This window comes from Parasteatoda tepidariorum, chromosome 9, assembly GCF_043381705.1.
Source record: "Parasteatoda tepidariorum isolate YZ-2023 chromosome 9, CAS_Ptep_4.0, whole genome shotgun sequence".
Taxonomy (NCBI): Eukaryota; Metazoa; Arthropoda; class Arachnida; order Araneae; family Theridiidae; genus Parasteatoda; species Parasteatoda tepidariorum.
The window spans coordinates 30,272,923-30,296,337 of record NC_092212.1 but is presented as its reverse complement, the minus strand read 5'-3'; the positions used below and the strand labels follow the sequence as shown (position 1 = coordinate 30,296,337).

Below are 23,415 nucleotides of genomic sequence, written 5' to 3'. Positions count from 1 at the left end.
TTTCTATTGCTTCTAAATGTCAATTAACCCGAATCTTTTGCTTTACGTTCGAACGTAAAAGTATAGGAGCAAATGCATTAGATCTAACCAATCAAAAAAAAAACTTTTTTTTTTCATTAATATGTTTTATATTTTAGAACATACATTAATGATGTCAATCCTCATTGGTTGTGATCAGCGTGCAGGTAGGTGACCACTTTGATCAGGCTACGAAGAGCCAGAGGCAGGGCCGTAACTTCTCCCTACACCAGGGCAGTCGGAGCTTTGCCCTTAAGCCCCGACGGTTAGGAACGTCCCCAAATAAGGGAGACACATTTTTCATAATTAGGATAATTTAAAATCAATTCTTTCTTAACTTTTTTTAAAGTTAAAAAGAAAATGTAATGAAAGAACCGCTAAAAAGAATTTTTTTTAGTTTGTAGTCATAAGTTTAGATCTATCTTCCTTTGAAATAGAAAGAAAAGAGATTCTTCCTGAGAATTCTTCCTTCCCTCAAAAGAGCAATAACGATGAGCAGAACGATTTGTAAGGGGTAAAAGACATCCAGTTCTTACTTTAGCCTGTTGTAGTTCATAGTTGTGTCATCAATGATCTAGCCCGAGTGCTAAGAAAGAATACATTATTTAAATTTGCAGATGTTGTGAACAAAAACAAAATTCCTTTCCTTATAAGTATTTCCAGGAAAACAATTCGACGACCCATAGACCAATATCTATGCAATACTATTTCTGGTTTCTCAAAAATACAAATATTTCAATTTCTGAGAAAAAGAAGGAAAACATTTTGGAGAGAGTAGATATCGACTATGTCAACCTTCATCTTTGAAAAGGTACCCCAACATAGAATCGAATTAACATGTCTTTTATAATAATGGATTGGAATTATAATTTTGTGGTGGTAGATACTTACCACAGTACTCCCCCACCAGAATTATAGCTGTGATAGAATTCGATGAATAGATACCACTAGTTGATTCATTGCAGTTTTGTGAGAAACCCGGAGAGCTGTATTAAGATCACCGTACTTTGAATGCTGATCGTGAGAGCTGTATTAAGTTCACGGTCGTAGCCGCTCCTGTGTTGCCTTTAGCAGTCGAGTGAATACGTTGTGTGTGATCGAGACTGAGTAGCAATAGCGCGAGGAGGGGGTTAAAGTCACAGTCACATGTAGCAAGTCAGCTGTTCAATGTGGATCATCCATCGAAGAAGCCGTGTTCAGATCGAAGTGGCCGTTATTGTCAAGACGGGAGTGTTCATATCGAAGTGGGAGTTTCTGTCGAGGTAGGGATGTTCGCATCACGTCCGTGTCACCAATTTGAGGAGAGTAGATATCGACTTTGTCAACCTTCATCTATGAAAAGGTACCCCAGCATAGAATCGAGTTAACGTGTCTTTTATACTAGTGAATTGGAATTATATTTTGTAGTGGTAGATACACTATAACATGTAGGAAAACACGGAGGTCCTTGTCACTCAGTGCCTATCCCTGTTAAAAAAGTATTGCATATAATTTTTTTTAGTTCGATTCACGTAGTAAGTAGTGTTCCATTTTGTACAAAAAAAGTCAAACCTAATATTAAAGCCAAGCTTTGAAAGTAGGTATGAAATTGTTCTTAGGTTTTTGTTATATTATATCGAGATAAATTTACACTTATCAAAATTAAATGCATTTAAACTTTTTTTCAATATTTTGTTGGTTTTAATTTGGTTAATGCTTCCAGATACTTCTTGACCAGATACATTTGAGGGAAAATTAATTTAAATAATTAAATTTTAATAGAAAAGTCAATTGCATTTTTTTTTAATTTTCTAAAATAGGTTACGTTGAAAATATATATCATCGAATACAACACTATTTGTTCGCGTTATAAGAAGCACGAAACATGTTTTGTTTTGCAAAAAACTTGCGCATGTAAAGCAAATTTTAGGTAAATTATAATCTTCCCAGGTTTATCAAAAGACTTGTAATGCTTAGAGTCATAATAAATCTTGATATTTTTTAACACTATTAACAAAATATCCTAATGATGAAATGCAGAAAAAATAAATTTCCCGTATTTCGAGTACACAACTTCAAAAAGTTACCTTTACAATAATTATTATATAGGTATAATAATTATTATATAAATGATATTGGATAACAAATAATATTAAATACTTACTTAATTAAAATGTTTTTAATTCATTATTATTTTTATATGTTTTCTAAACAATTTCTGTTCTAATTGCTGAAAGAAACTTGTTCTTCCTTCTTTCTAATTGATACTTAAACGAAAAGAGAGTATCCCAAAATTTTTGCCCCAGGGTCCCGAGTGACGAAGTTACGGCACTGGCCAGAGGGTGTGCGGTATCGGTCCTTTATAAACTGTACTATTGCAAAGTGCTCAACTTTCCGCGCATATCATCGGGAGCAGGGGAGCCATCTCTCCAGCATTTCTTCGCATCATTTTCGGGGATCGGATCATCGACCCATTGAGCAGTTCTACTGCGGCGTAAATCAACAGCTACAACGACTACAGAACATTAATTATTTTTTTCAGCTCTAAACATTCTGACGAAATAAAAGAAATGACAAATTTTTTTCTTTCTTTATAAATTGAGTTTTGTTTTATTGAAATTGCTTTATTGAAATTACACACATTTGCAGGCTTGACTTGCTCAGATTTGGTTTATAAGATTTTGTCAAGTAGAGGGACAGATAGAACAAATTAGCGAAGGACATCATAAAAGAATACATCGACGGGATTCGAACTCGCTACCTCCAAGCTTCTCAGCGCGTTTGACGGGCAATGCCGCTCGGCCAGGGAGACCCCATTGAATTTTGTTGAAAAAATTGAGTAAAAACTGAAAAAAACTTTGTTCCTTCTGCAGCTTACATTTTTAACGTTGAGATTTGAACTTTTTACCTAACGTACTGCGGAATTATGGGCGAAAGTACAAAACTCGTAACCACACGTAAACTTCCTTTTTTTTATAGTGAAATACTACCGTTAAAAGCTATATTTGCTGTGTTCATCTTCGATTCCGAAACTGCTGTATCATTTCGTTTCATTTTGGGATTGTTGTCGATGTGACGTAATCATAATCAAATCAAAAACGAAAACTTTTCCAAATCCAATGTGGATGCGGCCATGAATCACTGAATCACTGTAGTAAACAAAGCTGTTTATAAATGATACTGACGAAATTCGCTTGTCATTTTTAGACTTTTACTTTGAGAATGGCTGAGCGAGCCGAAATACTTGGTTTTATACCTCAAAAAGAGCTAGTGTACAGTAAATTGTTGCAATATGGAGACGAACTTGATGCCGAATCTCAAAAATATTTAATTGAAATTAAAACAAATCTCGGTAAATCAATTCAATGCCAAGATTTGCGAGATGTTTCCTATTGGGCAAATCATTTGGCAAGGTAAGTTTTATTTCTAAATGTTTTAAATAACAATCTTTAAGGAATAACGTTTAATAAACATTGATTGTCGTTCTATTACTTTACGCTTTTGAATATCCCTTTTGTATTCGATCTTTACAAATTCCCTGGGATAAATTGATTGATTTAAATTATTTTTAATTCTGTTATTGATTAATATTTAAAAATCTTTTTTATTAATTATGGTTGCATTCATTAAATTGCAATTATGTTTCATAGTTATGTTTGTTTTCATAATTTGGAAACTGTCTTCGATCTTTGAAAACTTACAGAATTTATTTTCTGCACTAGGTTTCTTATTCAGAAAATAGTTTGGTGAAATATCTCATACAGGGGTGCCACTCTTTAGTCCTGAGGACTGAAATTAGTCTTGGGGAAAAGATCAGTGGGATGAAATCCAACCTCCAATTAATATTTATTCCCATTTAGTTTTGTACATTAAATTTTAGAAATAAAAATTACGTTTTCTTTTTTTCTTTGAAAAAATTTTCAAATAATATTTTTTGCCAAATCAATAAAAAAAAAAGAAAGGATTATTTAAAGAAATAATAATATATTTAGAGTAATAGGACAAAATTTGATGAAAGGAAAAATAAAGATTGGTGTAAAAAGATATGAGGTTAGTTGTTATTTCCGTTTAGTTCGTCATAAAAAAGTAAATATATCTTTAAGTAATAAAGTTAATGATAAAATATATAGATCATTATCGTGTTAAGTGCACTATAAATTTCGGAAAAATTCTGCTAAAAACGCCTGATCATTGGTCAAAAAATAAGTTCAGCCCACTCCTTGTAAGTTACCAAGATTTGGGGTAGTTTTTCCCTTGGGAAAACTACTAAATACTTTTTTTTTAAAATTCTTGTCAGTTTAAAATCTTTTTGGGCTATTGTATTTGCATGAACAGGTGTCAAAGTGGAAACATCCTCTAACAGATGTGCCAGTTGGCTGTGATAAAACCACAGATTTTTGGGTTTATAGATGGATTCACTAAGCTCAGTGAAATTAAGGTGTATACTTTATACTGTATATAATTTTTTAAGGGTGAGTCGTAAAGCTTCCCATAGTTCCTGCCTCAAATCCTTCATCTAATGAAAAAGAAGCCTGACTCATTCTCAACTGAGACTTTCGTTTGATTGAGAGGCTGGGTGGCCATGAGCAAAGTTGTTACTCAAACCTAAATATGAATTGTGACCCGAAAGATACTCATAATTTAATAACTCTTCATCCACCTATAAGAGGAGTTTCAGCCTCTACAGATTTAATATTTTTGTTGCACATTCACTACAGCTGTCTAGTTCACGGGATAAACAAACTTATGATCCTTATTTCTCAACAAGTAATTTCATTGACTGTTCTACTTGTCATAATTTGAATTAACAGTGGGTTAAATACAAGAATTTCTAAAATTCTACTGTACAATGTTGAACACTATATACCATCTTTATATTGCTTTTACTAAGTCAGGGGTCTGTCCAGGCTGAATTTACTACCGTTTAGCGGTACCGTCACAAATTCAACTTTTTAGGAAAAACGGTAGTTTCACAAAATACTTTTTCTTAAAATTTCTTTTTTGTATCCCTTAAGAAACAATAAATCCATATTTTTGTCTTTATTTTTAATTTTTCACAAATTATGTCTAAATTTTCACAAAATAGGTACCTTTCAGAAAAATTTAGACAGACCCCTGTAAGTAAAATAATAGGATTGATTTGACAACTTGTCAAATGCTTGTAAAGGTTGAATTAATGGGCATAAGTGTGAGTTCAAGGTGGAACACCATTGAAATAATAATTAATATAAACATTGACATGAATTATTTTCATATTTAATGTTTAAAATTATTAATTAAAGATTTTAAATGAAATTTACATCTTATGACTTAATAATCTTATGATAGATATCTGCTAACAAGGCATGCCGCATTTATATCGGTATCCTTTCTCCCTGTGACTGAGTAGTAGCACTTTGCACTTTTGTGCTACAGGTCCTGGGTTCGATTCATGGATTGGGCAAGGTTGATTCAGCCTTTCAACCTTTCAGTAGGTCGATAAAATATGTACCAAGCATGCTTGGGGACTACACTGGGGGTTCCGCCTTCGTTTGACCACCCAACCGGAACATCCGCGAGCCCAAGGTGAAGAAAGCAGTACGTCTTGGCCCTCTTTAGGCTGTCATGTATCATGCAAGTTTCAGCGCGTCAAATTTTTATATTCTCTTTCGAGTTTAAATTAAAAAAGACAAATACATTAAATAGCTAAACTTTATCAGTCTTGTATGAATATTTATGTACTAATGAGTTAGAAATAATTATATGAATTTAGAAATATATGTAACATATGAGCTTTTTTTTAATATACTTTTAGTGTGATTTCTCGTAATTAACATTTGACTTACAGGTACATTCGACTTTATGGCAGAAAGTTTTCAAAGGAAGATCATGTTCACTTCATTAAAGTATTCTTTGAACTTTTACTAATTAATGATGTAGAAAGTAGTTTTGTAAAAAAAATATCTGTGATGTTGCACTCTTTGCTCAAGTAAGTCTTTTGCTTTTACTATAAATTACTTTTATTTTATTATATACAGCATTTTAATTTGAACTTTTTAAGCATATTCTAATTTTTTTCATCACATTCTGGAAACCATGATCTAATTAGTATATATATATATATATTTAAATAGTGTTAGTAGCTGCTTAAACATACAATGTACATACAAAAAAATTTTATATTACATAGAAACACAGGATCGCATATTATATGTAAAATACACGGACAATGAACAAAGTCATTCTGCATCATTGTATTTATATGGTATATTACCAAACATGTAACACATTTACAAACACTTCTACTGCATGAAACGCTTAATGACACCTTGATGTTACATTACATTGATGCTAATTAAAATGGCATACTCTCTTAAATGTATCAAAATTATCTCAAATACATCTTGGAGCTGCAATAATACTTCTCACCAGGTTTCCTAGGTTTTTCATAAATAAATCCTTTTTAAGAGCAATATAAAAAATTATTAGAGACAAATCTAGTGCTCATGCTATTAATCCTCTTTAATATCATTTGTAACATCATCTTCCTAAGTGATTCTTTTTTTTCTTGTATGTCTGCTTTTTCTTTTGGTTTTGTTATTTTGGATCATCCTTTATATCTGTATAAAAAAAAATTCCTGATTGTCTACAAATTAATTTTCCGTCAGTCATTTATACATAGTCTGATTCTAGAACACACCCTGGCAAGTACGAAATACTGTAGCAAGTACTGCTAAAAATTTGTTTTTGAGATATTCTGATACTATGTCAGAATAAATATTCTGCATGTTTTATTCTATACTACATTATTTTGCTTATGTTGGATTTTATATCACAGTATTTTGTATATATGAGATTATGTCTTGTGATATTAAGTCTGTTAAAGATTCTTTCTGGGGATACTTAGATGAGTGTGTTTACAGTTCTCCTTTCATATGTGGGGTTGTCTATGATAAATTCCTTAAATGATATGTAATAAATGATTAAATGATATGTTCTTAAATGATTCCTTAAATGATTGTGTCAGCTTCGTGAGATGTAGTTTTTGGAGCACACGCTAAATTCTTTCTAGTTTCGTAAAGTAAACTATCCTTTGATGGTCGACTTTTCGACTGATCTAGTTCATAGTTTTCACATGATCTCATTATTCTTTATTTAATAATGGTAAATATTTTAAATAATTCTATCATTAAAGCAAACTATAATAAAAAAGGTTAAAAATCTTTACGAATAATAAAACACCAATTACAATTTTTATTTTGATGAAAAAGTTTAGGACCGTTCACTCTAGTTTGTATGCAGAAGTTTGTGTTTGCGAATTTGACCATGTGAATGAGAATTTGTTTGGTATAATATACCCCTAAAAAACTCGCCTATCAGATTCTCATTCGTATCTCCGAATTCGCATGCAGGAAGACTACTAAGAAACAGTTTGATGCAAAATATCACTTTTAGAAAAAATGTGTTTCACTATATTGCCCCAAGCCCTTCATGTTATAAATCATATATAAAGTAGTTTTTATTTAGTTTTCTAAAAATTTCAGAAACATAAAAGTCTTTATTTAATTTATTTATTAATTTTTTCAAATCTATTTCATTTTAATGACAGCATAGTTTTAAATTATTAATTCTCGGGAAACTTTTTCACTGAACTTTGAGCTATTTATTTAAACTTGTTTTAAGAAAGCATTTTTGTTTTAGGAAAGCTGAATTACTATCGCGTGATGATCTTGAGTTACCATGGCGTCCTCTTCATGAATTGGTTAGAAGACTATTTTTCTCCACATATGACAGTGTTGGAATGTTTTTAAATCCTACGTAAGAGATGACCTGTAAAATTTTAGAGAATTCTCTTCATGTTTTTAAAATAATTTTGTTTGAATTAAATTGTTTTATGTTTTTCAGCAATTTGGAAAATAACATTAAAGTCCTCGTCAAAGATTGTAGCAAGTAAGAATTCAAATTCTTTTCTTTTTTTGAGTGCTGTACACATGACACATGATGGGTGTATTTGTGGTTCAGAGTTTTAGAGTTTTTTCTAAACATTTAATTTTTGAGTTTATTTGGTTGCTGAGTTTATTAGTATGCTTTCTAAACTAATAGATTTAAATTGTAGCCAGTCACCAAAACACAAAGACACCCTACTGTGGCAATAGTTTTACTCTCTTTACAAGTTACAATAGTAAAAGTAAAAAGTATGTACTTTTACTTGTATACTTTGTTACGATTTAATAATATTTGAATAAATTGTTTATCATACTAACATCTATTGTAAATATATTGATGCTAGAAACAATTGTATTCTGTTTGAAAATTGAATTTATACTTAAAAAAAAAATCAATAATTTATTTAAAATTCATGCAATATTAGTAACAATGTTCTAAATAAATGAATTAATATTTTAAAATATTTTCTCTCAGAGATATAGTAAATAGCAAAAACAGCTTATTTTGTGGTGTTGGTATAAAATTTTTGTAGTGTTTTTTATACCATGCATTATATTTTGATTCATGTTAAGTTTATTTATGCTGTCTGAAGTTGTTTTAATTACTTTACTTGTTTTTATTTTGTAAATATTTTTGTAACAAAGTTAAATATTTTGTTCTTTTCTTTTTTCTAGGTATTTTCCAGTTGAAGCTACTCAAGAAATACTCGAGGAGTTTAAGCCTTACATGTGTCCTTTCGATACTGAAATGGTTGATGCCATGTGTAATTTAGAATATTTTCTTCCCACTGTATTACCTCCTGAAGATCACTGCCGAGGTTTCAAGTGAGTTAATTTCATATTTTTACATTAAAAGTCATTAGCTGTATTTAGTGTTAACACCTTTTGAAAATATGAAAGAACTCAATTATATTATTAGATTTAAATTAAGGGCAGTGAAGTCACAATTTTCATTTGCAAAAAGAACACTACTATTGTTTTTTAAAGGTTATATTGAAAGCAAATCTAACTCATTTTCCTGTCACCCAACCAATAAATTCTCTTTTCCTATGGTAAATTCAACTTGGAAATTATATTCTTTATTGGTACTACAGGTCAGGGTGGGCCTTAGCCTGTTGCACAATATTTCTCCAAACAGCTCTGTCCCTGACCTTAATCTTCCTGTTGGAGATCTCATCAATCAATCATTCATCAATCAATTATCAATTAAATCATTCAAGACATCATCCACCCATTTTTTCTTTGGTCTGCCTTTGGCCTATTGCACATGGACTTCCGATGCAAGATCTTTATCACTCTGTTGCCTTGCCAGGTGATCTTTCAATGTGACAAAGCCATGAAATCCTCTGTGTTTTGATTAATTTTACAATGTTTTTATGTTTGATAAGAGCTTCTTGTTCATTAGTTCTTATTCTCCAATAATTATTAGTTAGCTGTATTGAGCCAGAAATATTTCTAAGTATTTTTCATTCAAAAATTAGTAGTAAATTATTTATATGTTTTTGTCAAAGTCCAAGTCTTGAAGCCATATGTTACCACAGGACGGCTGATTGTTATGTAAATTTTTTGTTTTATTGCTCTCGGGATCAATTTATTTTTAAACATATGCTGATATGAAAAATGACTTTGGTTCTCCTTTCTGGATTCTGTAATTAATTATTTCTGAAATTGTATTCAAAGTGTTTATAATTACGCTTAGATAAGAATTAGATGTGTGAAGCTTTCCATGATTTAAAATTTAAAGTTATGCTGCTTATAATATTTTTTTTTTGTTGTAGATACAATTAAAGCATTTCTTTTCTACTCGGTATTACTATGTCATCAGCAAATGCACAATTTTTTTATTTTTTTACTAGTAACCAAGCCTCTGAGAACCAATTTTCTAATGACAAATTCAAATGCTAAATTAAAAAGTCGAGGTGATAATGCACCTCTCTGTCAAACCTTGATATCGAAAGATTTTAAAAAATTATTCTGGATCAGAATAGTGGCTTAAGATTCCTTTAAAGTAATTGGCATCTGAATCACAAGATTTCCATTCTCATTAGAATTTAACTGTATACTATATGACCTATGGATGGATCCTGTGGAACATTCCCATGATCTCTTTATAGGTATGCTCTTGGTGGATTTGAGCATTGATAACCCCCAAAACTATGCCACAATCTCCTCTGTTGCTTGAGTTTAGTTCTCTGAACTTCATCATAAAATTGCTCTTTTATGGATTCATCTGATTCTTTAATAGGAGCATAAATGTTAATGAGGGTTGTGTTGCAGAAACGTCCCCCTTCACTTTAAGTTTACATATTCTGCCACTAATTTTGACAAGGCCCAGGACAAATCTGAAGTCTTTTATTAACGATGAATCCAACTCCATTTAAGCCGTTTCTCTGGTCCACTATAATCAAAATGAAATTCCTTTTTACTTATAACTCCATTATTCTTCAACCTGATTTCTTGCAGTGCAGCAATTTTTATTTTTTATTTCATTAGTTGTTCAGCCACTGCCATAATTTCCCCAGGTGATAACATTGATCTAACATTTCAAGTTCCAATCATGTAACTAAAATTATCATTAGCCTTATGATTCTAAGTTGTCGACATTGAGTTCATCCAGATTATCCTACAACATGAGGTAGTTAGCCTCATGCTTAACCCCCGACCAGTCGCCTGAGGTTGGAGGACCAGTCGCCTGATATAATCCCTAGGGGCAGGGTACCCGTCTATACCCCTGGACACTGAATACCCATTTTAGTCGCCTCTTAAGACATGAGCTACATTAAGACTATTCTTTTATACCCGTGAAAATTGTATTCCATAGTTTTTTTAAATCTTTATTTCAAATTATGTGCATTATAGGAAAATCCAAATAAAGAGGATGAGTATTATGCTGTGTATTAATAAAGCTTAACCAGTGTTTAAAAAAGGCACAAATCATGTCACACAAGTATACATGTGATTGTTTTGATACTATATGTTTCATTATGCACCAAAATGATCATATGTCTGTTTATGTAGCATTATGTGGGCTCTTTCCTCATTGGTTAAACTTTATTCTTGTTAGAAAAATCTCCCGAAAAATAAGTTCAATTCTTGTATATTATTGAGAAAGAAAAAAAAAGGTTTTATTATTTATGCATCTATAATTTTAAATTACTGCACTTTATATTCTATTCTACACTTTATATTCTAGATTATACGGATGATAGGAAAATACAAATGTAGAGGGGCTTAGTTTTGAGTTGCATGTGAATAAAGCTTAACCATTATTAAAAAAGTGCACAATAATGTCTTACTAACAGTTACTGGATTGTTTTTAGTACTAGATGTTTGATTATAAGCACCAAAACGATCATGTATCTTTTTATGTGGCATTATTTGTATTCCTTTCATATTGGTTTAGCTCCATTCATTTTAGAAAAGTATTTCACACTCCTAAGAAATAAGTTCTATTCCTATATACCATTGAAAAAAAAGGTTAAATTATTTATACATCTGTAATTCTAGATTGTACAATTTGTATTCTAGATTGTATAGATTATAGGAAAATACAAAAATAAGGAGGTTTAGTTTGGAGCTATATGTGAAAAAAGCTTAACCAATGTTTTCAAAGAACACAAATAATGTCCCACAAGTAGAAACATGATTGTTTTGTTACTAGATATTTTATTATAAGCACCAATAGGATTGCATGCCTGTTTATGTGGCATTATTTGTGCTATTTTCACATTGGTTTAGCTTTATTCATTATAGAAAAATATTGCACTGTCTCAATAAAATTAGTTCAATTCTGGTGTATTATTGAAAAAAAAATTTAAATATTAATTTGTCTGTAATTCTTTCATTCTCAACTAGATTGTGGTTTGATGAGCTTATGAAAACTTGGCAAAATTGGCATAATATTCCAGCTTGGGAAGATGTAAGTAAAGTTCCCCCCCCCTTTCCTTTCAGTATTTTGTGTAATAGTTTCAGATTTTTAAAAGACTTTGCTTTTAATTCTCTTATAAATTGAAGGAATAAGCTAAATACTAATAGTATAGGTTTTTTGTATGTTTCAAAGATGTAGGATGTACTTTAGTTGTAATCTGGAATTTTTTTTTAAATATAGTATTAAAAAATTCTACAATATTTAAAAATAAATGAAAAATACTATCTAGCTGTTTAAAAAACTGTCTTAGGGTTATAATTTATAATTAAACTCTCTGATACATTACAAAATCAAAATATAGAAAGTATATTTTACTTTACAGATATTTTAACTTCACATATTAAAAATAAATAAAGTAAAATTGGAAAAATTAACCTAATTTTCTCTTAGTGTTAATAGAGTGCCATTGTATACTTTGTGACAGGTTTCGTGTGCGTAGGTTAATAAAAACATTTTTACTATGAGATACAGACATTTACTGAGTATAGTGCTTTTTTTTATTTTTATGGAAAATTTCTAATGATTTTAACTATAATTTTTTTCCCATTTCAGTCTCTGTTACAGCTTCTTGCTCGATTAGCTGAAGATAATGTTGGATACATTGATTGGGAGCCTTATATACCAATGGTAGTTATTTTATATTTATCCAGCTTTAGATTCTATCTTAAATAGTTAAATGAGAGTTGCTTTAGTGAAAATTAAAATTTAACAATAGTTTTATAAGCACATAGCTTAATAAATGAAAGCTTTATACTAACAAAAAAAAGTGAGTTCTCTTAGTGCTATATAAAAATAAAGGATATCAGTATGCCAGTGCTTTTTCTGTATTTTAAATTTATTGTCTGAATTCTTTTATTTTTATTAATATGGATGATAATTTTTCTATTTTAATGAAAATTCTTTAAAAAATTGAAGAAAAAAAGTTTGTTGAATACTTTGAAAACTTTTTGTCTATTTTTACTCATTATGAAAAAATTATGAAAATAAGAAGTCTGAAAAGATGTATACCATTGTAAATGCTTAGAGTGTTTAGTATGTTTTCTTCTTTTCATTTTCTGATACTCTGGGTGCTTAAATAAACATTTGTTCTTGTAATAAAAAGCTTTAAATAATGTATTTTCAATCATACATATCAAGAAATTTATTAAATAAGTTTTAAATAGTAAGCTATATTAAGAGACAAGATGGGTAACATTCTTTCAAATAAATCAACATGTTTTGAGTTGATTTTTTTAAGATATATTTTTTCTTTTAATAAAATTTCACAGTGGATTTTATGTACTGTAAGGAAAAAAAAAAAAAAAAAACTTGAAATAAAGTTAATTTTTCCTGAGAAACCAAAAAAAAATGGTTTTAATTTTTCTTAAAATTTCTATTCCAAACTTTTTATTTTTTAAATTTTACTCATCTGATTTTGTATCTCTTTTCAGTTTTGTTTTAAAAAGTACATTGTCTAAAAGAATGAAGAAAAATAATGTCATTACCATTCAAATATTTTCAATCATTATTAAAATAGTAATTAAAAATTAATATTTTTTGCATAAAATTATTTTGAGATAAAGGAATTTAATAAATAGATAAAATAATTTATTTTAATTTATATAGTTAGTTTTATATAATTAACTTTATATATATAACGTAAAATACAGAATTAAGATCAAATTTTCAACTATTCTCTAAATTTAGATCGAACCTATGCCGTCATATTTTCTAAATTGCGTGTCTAAGTCTCATATTTTAAAGGTCAAGAATCTAATTTGTCGAAACGAAGAAAAAGATGTTTTATTGTATATGAATTGTTATATTTTACCACATTTATATAAACTTGCCTTCGTGTATGTCTGTCCGGGTGGAATTTTGTAATCGATTTTAAACTAACTTCCCGACTAGCTACAAACTTCAAATTTGGCACATAGTTCAGAATTGGATGACAATGTATGAAAATGAAGAGAAAAAAGACATACAAAGTAAAATAAAATTAAAATTTTAAAAATAAATTATTTACGAGATTGTCTTTTGTTGTCGATTCCATTATTTCAAATTAGTATTACATGTCAGGTGAAAAGATTTTCATTGTCGGAGTATTTTTATTGGCTGAAAAATCACGTGGTAGGATCCAGTTTTTCCTCATTCATTTCCAAATTGTTTTAGTTGTCATCAGCATAAAACTAATGAAAGTCGTAAAGGTATTGTTTTTCTATAAAGATTTTTGTATCCCTAATTTAAAATGAAAGTTCTATTATTTGTAGTAGTCTTGACTACTCTTGACTAAGAAAAATAATCTAAATAAAAATATTTATTTTTAAAACCACGTTTTTTGTAGTGAAGAATAATAATTGAAAAGTAATAAATTTTGAAAAATATAAAATAAAAATTAAAAAAATTATAATTTAAAATAAAAAAATTCAAAATGAAAAACAGTATTTTTAAAAACCACGCTTTTGTAGTGGAGAATAATAATTAAAAAAAATTGAAAACTGAAAAACGTGGGGAGCATGAAATACATAACAGTACATATACACATGCATATACACATTTTCTTACTCATACACATGCACAGCCGCATATACATCCACATACATATGCATATACACAAACATATTCCGCATCCACATTCAGATACAATTCCAATTACAGATATACATACACATATTCTCAAGAGCACACATACACACACTAATATAACATTACTGTTATGTATTTCATGCGCCCCACGTTTTTCATTTTTCAATTTTTTTTTAATTATTATTCTCCATTACAAAAGCGTGGTTTTTAAAAATATTATTTTTTATTTTGAATTTTTTTCATCTTTAAATTAATAAAAAAGAATAAATAGTTCAGAACTTTGTGAAAATAAGTTTCAAAGATGAACGAAAAATTAAATTGTTTCAAATTGCAAAATTGTTCTGAATGCATGAAAAAAAATGTCAAGAGTGAAATCCAATTTTGTAACTTATCTCATAGGTGGCTTCAAGGTAATTAGCATATTTGAAGTGACCTTCAAAACATTTTAGATTTCATTTTTTTAAAAATATGATTCTTAAATCAAAAGGTATTTAAGATGATAGTATTTTTGGTTGTATAATACACTTAATGTTTATGGAAATAACAAAAACCATTTGACATTTTTTTTGTAGATTTTTACTAGACTGTTACGTAGTTTTAATCTCCCTGGTAGACCTGGTACATTACAAGTCTACAGAGCATCTGCAGCTTTTGACACTGCTTCCATTGCCACTATAATAGCATCTATGTTGGTGAGTTGTTGTTTTGTTGCATTTTAATCATAAACAGTTCTGTTTTTACTAAGCATTATCTCTCAGCTTCAGTTTATTCTTATCAATTTTATCAGCTACTATCAATTATCAGAACCTTAGATCTTGGAAAATTTCTCATACAAAATCCCCATGCTTTATTTACATATTAGTATATTTACAGTTCTGAGACAAAATCCCCATGTTTTATTTCCTGTAATTAGATGCTGTTGGTTATTGATGAAATGTGCCTTAAAATACTTAGTATTCAACTTATGAAGTCATTTAGGAAAAGTATGATTTGAAATATATACATATTTAAATTATTTGAGATAAGTTTCTACTAATATTTGTTAGTTTATGCATTTATCTGTTAGAATTAAGTAAAATATTTTTTCATATTTCGACTACTCAAATTATTTTAAAAAGCTTTGTTTTGTTATTTTATTTCATGTTCCTATCTACTTTTTTCCCTACACTTCGAGGTTAAAGCTTGAGTATAGGGCAAAATTATTCAATTTTGTTTCTTGTCAGTTGTAGTATTTTAAACAGTAACTGATTTTTAAAGAATGTGGACACTATTTAAAAAATTGAAAATTTTAAGCAATTAAAAAACTGTTGATGTTAATAATGTAAGGAATTTTGAAACATTTCTCAAAATATGGTAAATTTTAAGAAACAAGCATAAAATAAAATGAGTTTTACATTTCGTAAAAAAGATTATAAAAAGCACATAGGGTGCGTTTTCCACAAAAAGAACGGAAGATAATTTTTAGCCATTTATTATATTTAGCAACCATTCATTTTGCCTCACAAGCCTGAGTGTCACACAGAATGCAGTTCTGAATGAATTTTTTTTGAATAACTTCTCTGTTACTGTTGCAGGGTGTGTAGCATTTTTAAAAAGTGCTTAAAGGTGTTTATTTTTGATTTACATTTTTTAAAAGCCCTTAAAGGTGCTTTTTTCAGGCATTTATAAAAAAATGCTTAATTTTTAATCTTTTAAAAAGAGATTTTTTTCTTTGCCATATCGATTGTCGTTCTAAATTACAAAAAATGCGTGATTTTTGCAATTTTTCTCTGCAATATTTATCAGAAACTAGTTATTTTTTTCATGATTATGTAAAGTTTTTGAAAATGTTTTGAATTTTATTGATTTTATGTTTATAAATTAAAAACTTAAAGGACAGAAAAAATAATTTTTATGACTGCACAGATCTTAATTATGATTTTTTTTTGGAAAGTGATTAAAAATATTTTTTGAAAAAGTACTTAAAGGTGCTTATTTTTTGTTGAAAAATCTGGCTACGCTCCCTGTGTTGGTTACTATAAAGAAAAGCAGTTAAAAAATTTTAAGGAAAATTTGTAACTTCTATTTCTTCCATATATTTTTTAAATTATCAATATCACCTTTTACTGTGGTCAAAATAGAGCTTAAATCTATAAAGAGAAAAATCTTTTTGTTTTAGTTTGTGGCTTTTTATTTGTTTTATAAAATATCATTCTTAATTTAGGGAATGGGCAACAGTTGTCAGCTTCACATCACCCGTCTCTTCAAAGCTTTGGAATCTTTCTATCACCCATCCAATCATGGAAGATGGCTGGTAATTATATTTTTGAAATTTTAAATGTCTACGAGTGCATTTCTTTGAATAGTGAACAAAATTAAAAAAACAGAAACCTTAATAACTTTTGCTCTATTCATTGAATTATTGCTTACTAGTATTTTGTCTTAATGGTTCACCAGAATTACCTCAAACATATGCTAATTAATTCGCACAGATAATAATTTGGGGGATACTTATCCATTTTTTTAAAAAATAGTTAAGTAGCTACAAAATTTTTTTTCTCATTAATATAAAATAAATATTATTCCAAATATTATTTATATATGCATACTAAAAAAATTTCTGTTAAATCTCTGAATTTCTTAATTGTTTCATCCTGTAGTTTCTTTATTATATCAGAAAAAGGCATGCATGTAGAAAATTTTCTGAAACGTTGAAAATAGTGATGACAGTAATGTTTTTAATATAGAGACACAAATATTGTATTTTCAAATATGATTTTATAATCTCTGAAGTTCTTTATTTTGTATCATAAAAGGTAAAAATGCAGAAGCTTCTGCAGAGACTTCCCCTTGCTGTGACTAAACGACTCCACCGGTAGGTTTATTTCTTTTATTCTATATGATTAATATGAAATTTATGAAAAGACTTATAAGAGTTTTTATTTAACAGAGAGCGTCATTCTAAACCTACTTGGAAGGCACCTGTTCCTGAACATGCTAAGCTCACCAATGATGATATCACAGAATTTGTAAAAAGCATTGTTCCTGCCGTTCTTTTGTCTATGTTTAGTAAACGAGGATGTATAGACTCTTCTTTAGCCATTCAAAATCTTGGTGCTCTGCGTCCTGAATTAGTTATTCCCCCTTTGTTAGAAAGGTATCCTCAATTACGATATTTATAATTTTTTTAAAAATAATTATTGATAGTTTAATGCTTAAATGTATCTTCTAGTGATTTTACAAGATTTTGGTGTTGAAGTATTAAAGTTATTTTAAGCAAAAATTATGCATATGTTGAAATATATATTCTTAATGTTCAGCTGATATATAGTTTAATATAAATTTATCGAAATGCACAGATTTTTTTTGGGAACAGAATCACATCTAGTAATTTATCAGTGTGTATTTAGCTTCTATTCAGTTATATTCATCTTAATGAAAGTTCTAGGTGCAATTGTATTACATTGTTGAACCAAGAAAAAACAAGTATGCTGAGCAAAATGTTGTGAATCATTATAGAGATGCCAACTGCTCCGGACACGCCAAAATAATTAAAAAACGGTAAATAACTACGAACTAAATTTTGCAAATATTTGACTATTTTTGCTTACTTTTTAAAAGGTATGGCATGACATAACTACCATAAAGTGGTGAATTATATAAGCCAACAAATTGTTTAGAAATAGTGGTGGATAAAAATCTACTAAATTGAATTTATTAAAAACCAAGAACCACAATTATTAAACTACCACTTTAAAATATTTATTTGCTGTCCAGAGCAAGTTGGCATCTCTGTCATTATCGAGGAAGCCAAGACTAAAAGCATCAATACCCATTTGATTGATTGAGAGAACAAAGTGGAGATAAAAAACATCTCTTCCTCCAAGTGTAAGAAACTTCTAGTTTCATCAGATGATCTGACTGGTTTCGGTGTTTTTTGTTGAATCTTTCCCAGTAGCGATTCATCAGATTGCATTAGCATTTCTGTTTATTTTTCTGCATTTAAATAGTAATTAGCAACCCCTAATGTGCATGCTTTTTTAATTAACTTCTGATAAGAATTCTAAAAATATCATGGAGGTCATGACAAAACACCTTATATTACAATTAACAGAAATTCTAATTACACTTTTTTCCAATTTTTTTCGATATGTTTGTTTAAAGTACTTTCAATTTCATATAGAACCCTGATTAAGGGAAATCTCAAATTTAATAAGAAAATCTTTTGTAAATGGCATTAACTTTCAGCATTGCACCTTCTTTCAATGAATCTTAAAGTTTACCCTCTTTCGAAGAAGTGCTTTAAATCAAGTTTACAGGTAGTGAGGATATTTATAGTGCTTTTGCGATAGATGTGATCAGACAGAGTTCGTTCATAATTCTGTTGATACTTAAAAAATATCTGTATAAAACTTAGTTTTTAAGAGCATAACTTAGATTTGATATGAAAATTTTTTAAAACTTCCTCACAAATTATCTTGAAAAAAAATTATCTGAGTTTTGGTTAGAATTTGTGATATTTTTCTGTGCAGAGTTCCCCATTACACATCTAGACACGTATTTCATGAATAGAATTCAGTTTTACTCCTGAAAAATTAACGATAATTTCTCACTTCAAAAATCAGCTTTGACATCTTTGCTTTATTGGCCTTTTCCTATCCAATATAATATCCTAATCAAACAGAAAGAAAAGAAAGAGCATAAAAAAATAATGTTTTTTGAAGTGGAGGTTAAATGTTGTATCAATAATTTTAGAGTTTTTGCTTTGCACAATTAACATGTTAATTATAATATATATGTATTATATAAATAAAATGGCAGTAATTTATTAATATAACCTTAACTTTGAAGTGCACTCCTCAATTTTAAGTTTTACACCTCAAAAATACATAGAGGAGTGAAATTACTCTCTGAAAAATTTATTTTGTATAACACTGGTTCATCATCATCATAGTTGGCCACACAGCCCATTGTGAGCCAATGCCTTCCTCTGAAGATTTCTCCATGACGACTTCCGATTTATCTTTGATCTCCAATTCTTTTCATTAATACTGGTTCAGTGTAACATATAATTCAAACTATTTGTTTTTCTCGTTTTTCGTTGTGTCCTAAAGTTTGCTGATCTTTTACAGATTGTATTCTTCATTGGAGACACTTACAGAACCACATCGATTAACTGCTGCTTTGCACTGCATTGTGCCTGTGTGCAGACCTTTAGTGCAGCCTAACAAATATTTTCCTGAAGGCCAGTCACATGTCATACCACTACTCACAGCATCTTTACCTGGAATTGATCCTAATGACATTCGAAAATGCATGGTAACTTGTATTTTTGGTTAACAGTAGCTCTTCTAATAGTTGAAGATTTTAACATGGTTTTAAGTCATATTTTAGTGAATTTAAGAATATTAGCTGTAGTACAGATGAAAAACAAGTTAACAAAGCCCATTTTTCTACCAAAAAGTGTCTTATTTAATAACTTATCAGAAAAAAAACTCAACTTTCTTATACATAAGACTAACGGTATTATGTTTTATACTTAAAATTTCATGTTTTTCTTTTAAATTTTTTTTACCTCATTCATACCTTCAAATAAGCTCTTCATTTGTAAAAATATCTCAGATATGCATTTTTATATGATACTTTTTTTAAAAAAAAAGTAGTTAAATATATTAGCTTTTTAACAGATTCTTTTGTATAAGCAATTTTGTATGCAGCATTTCCGCAACAGCCTTTGGTGAGCGAAAAAGGTCAAGTAGATTAAGACTCTACAATTTCAATGCCTACAGACAAGCTGGTTCCCATCATTCTGAAACTGAGTAGGCTTCTAGCCACCTCTCAGAATCCTCCACAATGACCTAGAAATGGTGCCATAACAATTAAAATTTAGCTTTCTCTTCGAGTGCTTTGGAAATAGCTGTAAATTACTGAGTTTCAGATGTATAGTAAAAAAGTTACAGATCAAACTGAAAATACTCTCGCCCACCAAGAGGAAAGGACAAAGGAAAAAGAATAATCATAACTTTAACTACTGGAAACGCTGCTGAAAATTAAATTTCTGTATTTCAGTGCCTATAAAATAGCAATTTTGAACTATGTAAAATAATTATAATATTCCTTTCATTAAAATGTTTGGCAGAAGATCTATGAGATAAAAAGTAATAACCAATATTTTTTTTGCTAGATATATTCTATGTAAAATCTGTTTCAAATTGGGAGACCAATTGTTTAGGATATGTTATTTAGCAATTGCTGAACATTACTTATTAGAATGATATCCTTTGTTGGACATAATTCTTTATTATAGAGAAGTAAAAATTTGTGGTTTATCGCTTTTTACCTCCCAAGGTCTTAACACGTAAGAGTATTTTTTTTTCTTGAAAACTTGATATTTTTATAAATTTAAAAAACATTTTTTTAATGGATTTTTTCTGAATTTTAGTAAATAACGTTAATTAAGATTTACATATAATTTTAGTTATTTTTTAAGTTTAAGAGCATAATTTTTTTTTTCCTTAATATTTTTTAGGTGACCTTCCAGTTCATTTCAACTCTTGTTACAGTAGTTTTAATGATTGATTGTTCCAGTGCTGTAGAAATACATCCAGATCTACCACAAGTAAGTTTATTCATTGTGCGAAGAAATACATAACAGAATTCATACAAATTAATTATATAATAATAAAAAATTATTGGTACATATTTTATTAAACAAATAATAATTTATAATCTATGTATTGTAGTTTTTGCCTTTAAGAACTCATATTTAATATCAATTAAAAGTCTAGAAATATGTAAAAGATATACTAAAATGTGTCTTTTAAATGTTTAGGCTGTGTAAAGTAAATTATATTTTTAATAGCTTCTATTTATGAATCGGTTCAAATGATAACTTTTATTTTTTCCAATTATTTAATCTTGTTTAATTTTTTTTCTGGTGGGTCATAGCCATTGTGAATGAAATAATTGATATAAATAATTAGAACACAATTATTGTTTTTAAAGTAGTTGATACTTTTTTTTAGATCTTGAATTGTTTCTTATTTAATTTTAAATTTTGCTGTGAATGAGAAAAAATTAAAAGGATAAAATGCCAACTGTCTGGTCCTTAAATTAAAAATGAAAATTAATTCATTTAAACCTCTCTTATAGTTTACCTCATCATAAATATTGTGCTATTTTGATTTCAGTTATTATTTAATATATATTGTAATGTATTTCAGAATATCCAAGATGTTTGTTTATCTACTGCAATATTTGAAGATTTTGTTCTTCAATTTATGGATAGGTATGAGCCTTAGTTTAAATTTTTTTAAAAAATCAGTAAATTGTTTTGAAATTTAATATTTTTTTCTCTAAGTCAGGCTTTGAGTAGTATCTTTATGATTTAAGTTAGTCATTCTTAATCCTCATCTAGCTCATTAGTTTTATTTTTCTGCTAAATATTAAATGAATTTATTAGCTGACTCCATATTTCTTTCTTTAAAAAAAAGCTAAGAAGAATGCTTTTTCAGATTTTTTACTTAATAAATAGGAAATTGGCACCTCATTTGAAGAAGTAGAGGAACTGTAATACCCATTTACAGCATGTTTTAACTCTTTCTAATTTAATTAACATGGAATGGAAGTATTTGCAACTGTTAAAATGCTTGTAAAAAAATCTTGAGCAGAATGGTTTTCTATGTTTTTTATTGGATATATTTACCTGGAAAGATTCCCATTTGATACACTTCTATTTTTATGTGGTCTTTCATTCTACTTTTCTATTTTACCTGAGATAAAAATATTAGTGACCTACTAAAAGTATTATAAAAAATGACATGAACATTTGTCTATTGAATTTTTTACTGAAAAAATATTAAAATTGGCAACGTTTACTAGGAAATACTGGTAGGGCTTGTGGCATGCGCTGAACAATACATAACTGTAAGGTCATAATTTAAGTGAAATTCAAACTAGCAGACTACTAATTAAATATTATTTTTTGCTTGGTTTAGATTTATTAATTTAAAAATTATAATTTAAGCAAAATCAGATATAGTAAATAACAATGACTTCACCTTAACCCTTAGAACATTAAACCTAGCTTTTTTTGAACCTTCAAATGCAAGTTCTCCGGTGTTAAAAAAAACCAGTCCCCTAATCTTATTCAAAGGGAAAATATTTCATAGTAGGGATTTTGCAGTTCAGTTTTTCCCTGAACTCAAAATTTGTAGGGCTGACGATGGTATAACTGTGTTTTGGTTTTAGTCTCAAACTTAATAATTTTATTTACTTTGTTCAGTATTTAAGAGTTATTTAGATTCTAATGCAGTTTTTATTTATTTATGAAGTACAATTCCTTTTTCTTTAGATGCTTTGCATTGGTTGAAAACAGCTGTTTTGATAATCATAACTGTCTGGACCGTGATTCTGAGCGTAAAAACCCAGAAGAACAGTTTATGGAAATAGGACTCTATAGTACATTTGGACTTATTCTAATGCAGTGTTCTCCTGCTATATATGAGGTATAATTTGTTATAGAATGTTACTTACCATTTAAATTTGATATTAAAAAAAAGTTACTGGTTTGGGACACTTTTTGAGAGTTAAAAATTGTAAAACTCATACCTACAATTGACTGATCAAGTTTTTAAAAAAACATTTTGAAAAAAGTAGCAATATTCGGCTTTAATTTTCTGCCTTAGTATTCTTTCTGTGATAGTGGATAAAAATTGTTCTTTTGTACACAGTTGTCTAAATTGTTTTGACTTTTAAAGATAAAATTATTTTAAACTTTTTTCCTTAATAATTTTCACTGTTCCTTTACCCCTTTGGAGGGTGCAAAAATTTTGATCCAGTCAAGAAAGACTGTTAGAAATGTGGTAATTGCATGCTCTTACAAAATAAAGTGATTTGCTTTACCATACATTTTTCGAAATGAAAAGTAATTGTAAGTAAAAGTAACTACAGTGAAACCCAGATTTGACGTTGCTCATTTGGTATGTTATCTTGGTTAAAAACTGTATTGTTTAAGAAACA

The 23,415-nt window shown here is 28.8% G+C and overlaps 1 protein-coding gene across 1 annotated transcript in view; it reads left to right on the top strand.

The window, feature by feature from the left end:
- The first annotated feature begins 2,932 nt into the window (after nt 1–2,932).
- LOC107438063 (proteasome activator complex subunit 4) overlaps nt 2,933–23,415 on the top strand; it is a 73,552-nt gene continuing 53,069 nt past the window's right edge. Inside the window, exons 1-15 of the mRNA XM_043050390.2 lie at nt 2,933–3,410; nt 5,825–5,965; nt 7,678–7,794; nt 7,882–7,926; nt 8,598–8,747; nt 11,778–11,841; nt 12,403–12,477; nt 14,988–15,107; nt 16,619–16,708; nt 17,211–17,269; nt 17,345–17,551; nt 19,527–19,713; nt 20,924–21,013; nt 21,618–21,682; nt 22,748–22,901. Coding sequence (XP_042906324.1) covers nt 3,220–3,410; nt 5,825–5,965; nt 7,678–7,794; nt 7,882–7,926; nt 8,598–8,747; nt 11,778–11,841; nt 12,403–12,477; nt 14,988–15,107; nt 16,619–16,708; nt 17,211–17,269; nt 17,345–17,551; nt 19,527–19,713; nt 20,924–21,013; nt 21,618–21,682; nt 22,748–22,901 — 1,755 coding nt within the window. The 5' untranslated portion in view covers nt 2,933–3,219. The remainder of the gene's footprint in view (nt 3,411–5,824; nt 5,966–7,677; nt 7,795–7,881; nt 7,927–8,597; nt 8,748–11,777; nt 11,842–12,402; nt 12,478–14,987; nt 15,108–16,618; nt 16,709–17,210; nt 17,270–17,344; nt 17,552–19,526; nt 19,714–20,923; nt 21,014–21,617; nt 21,683–22,747; nt 22,902–23,415) is intronic.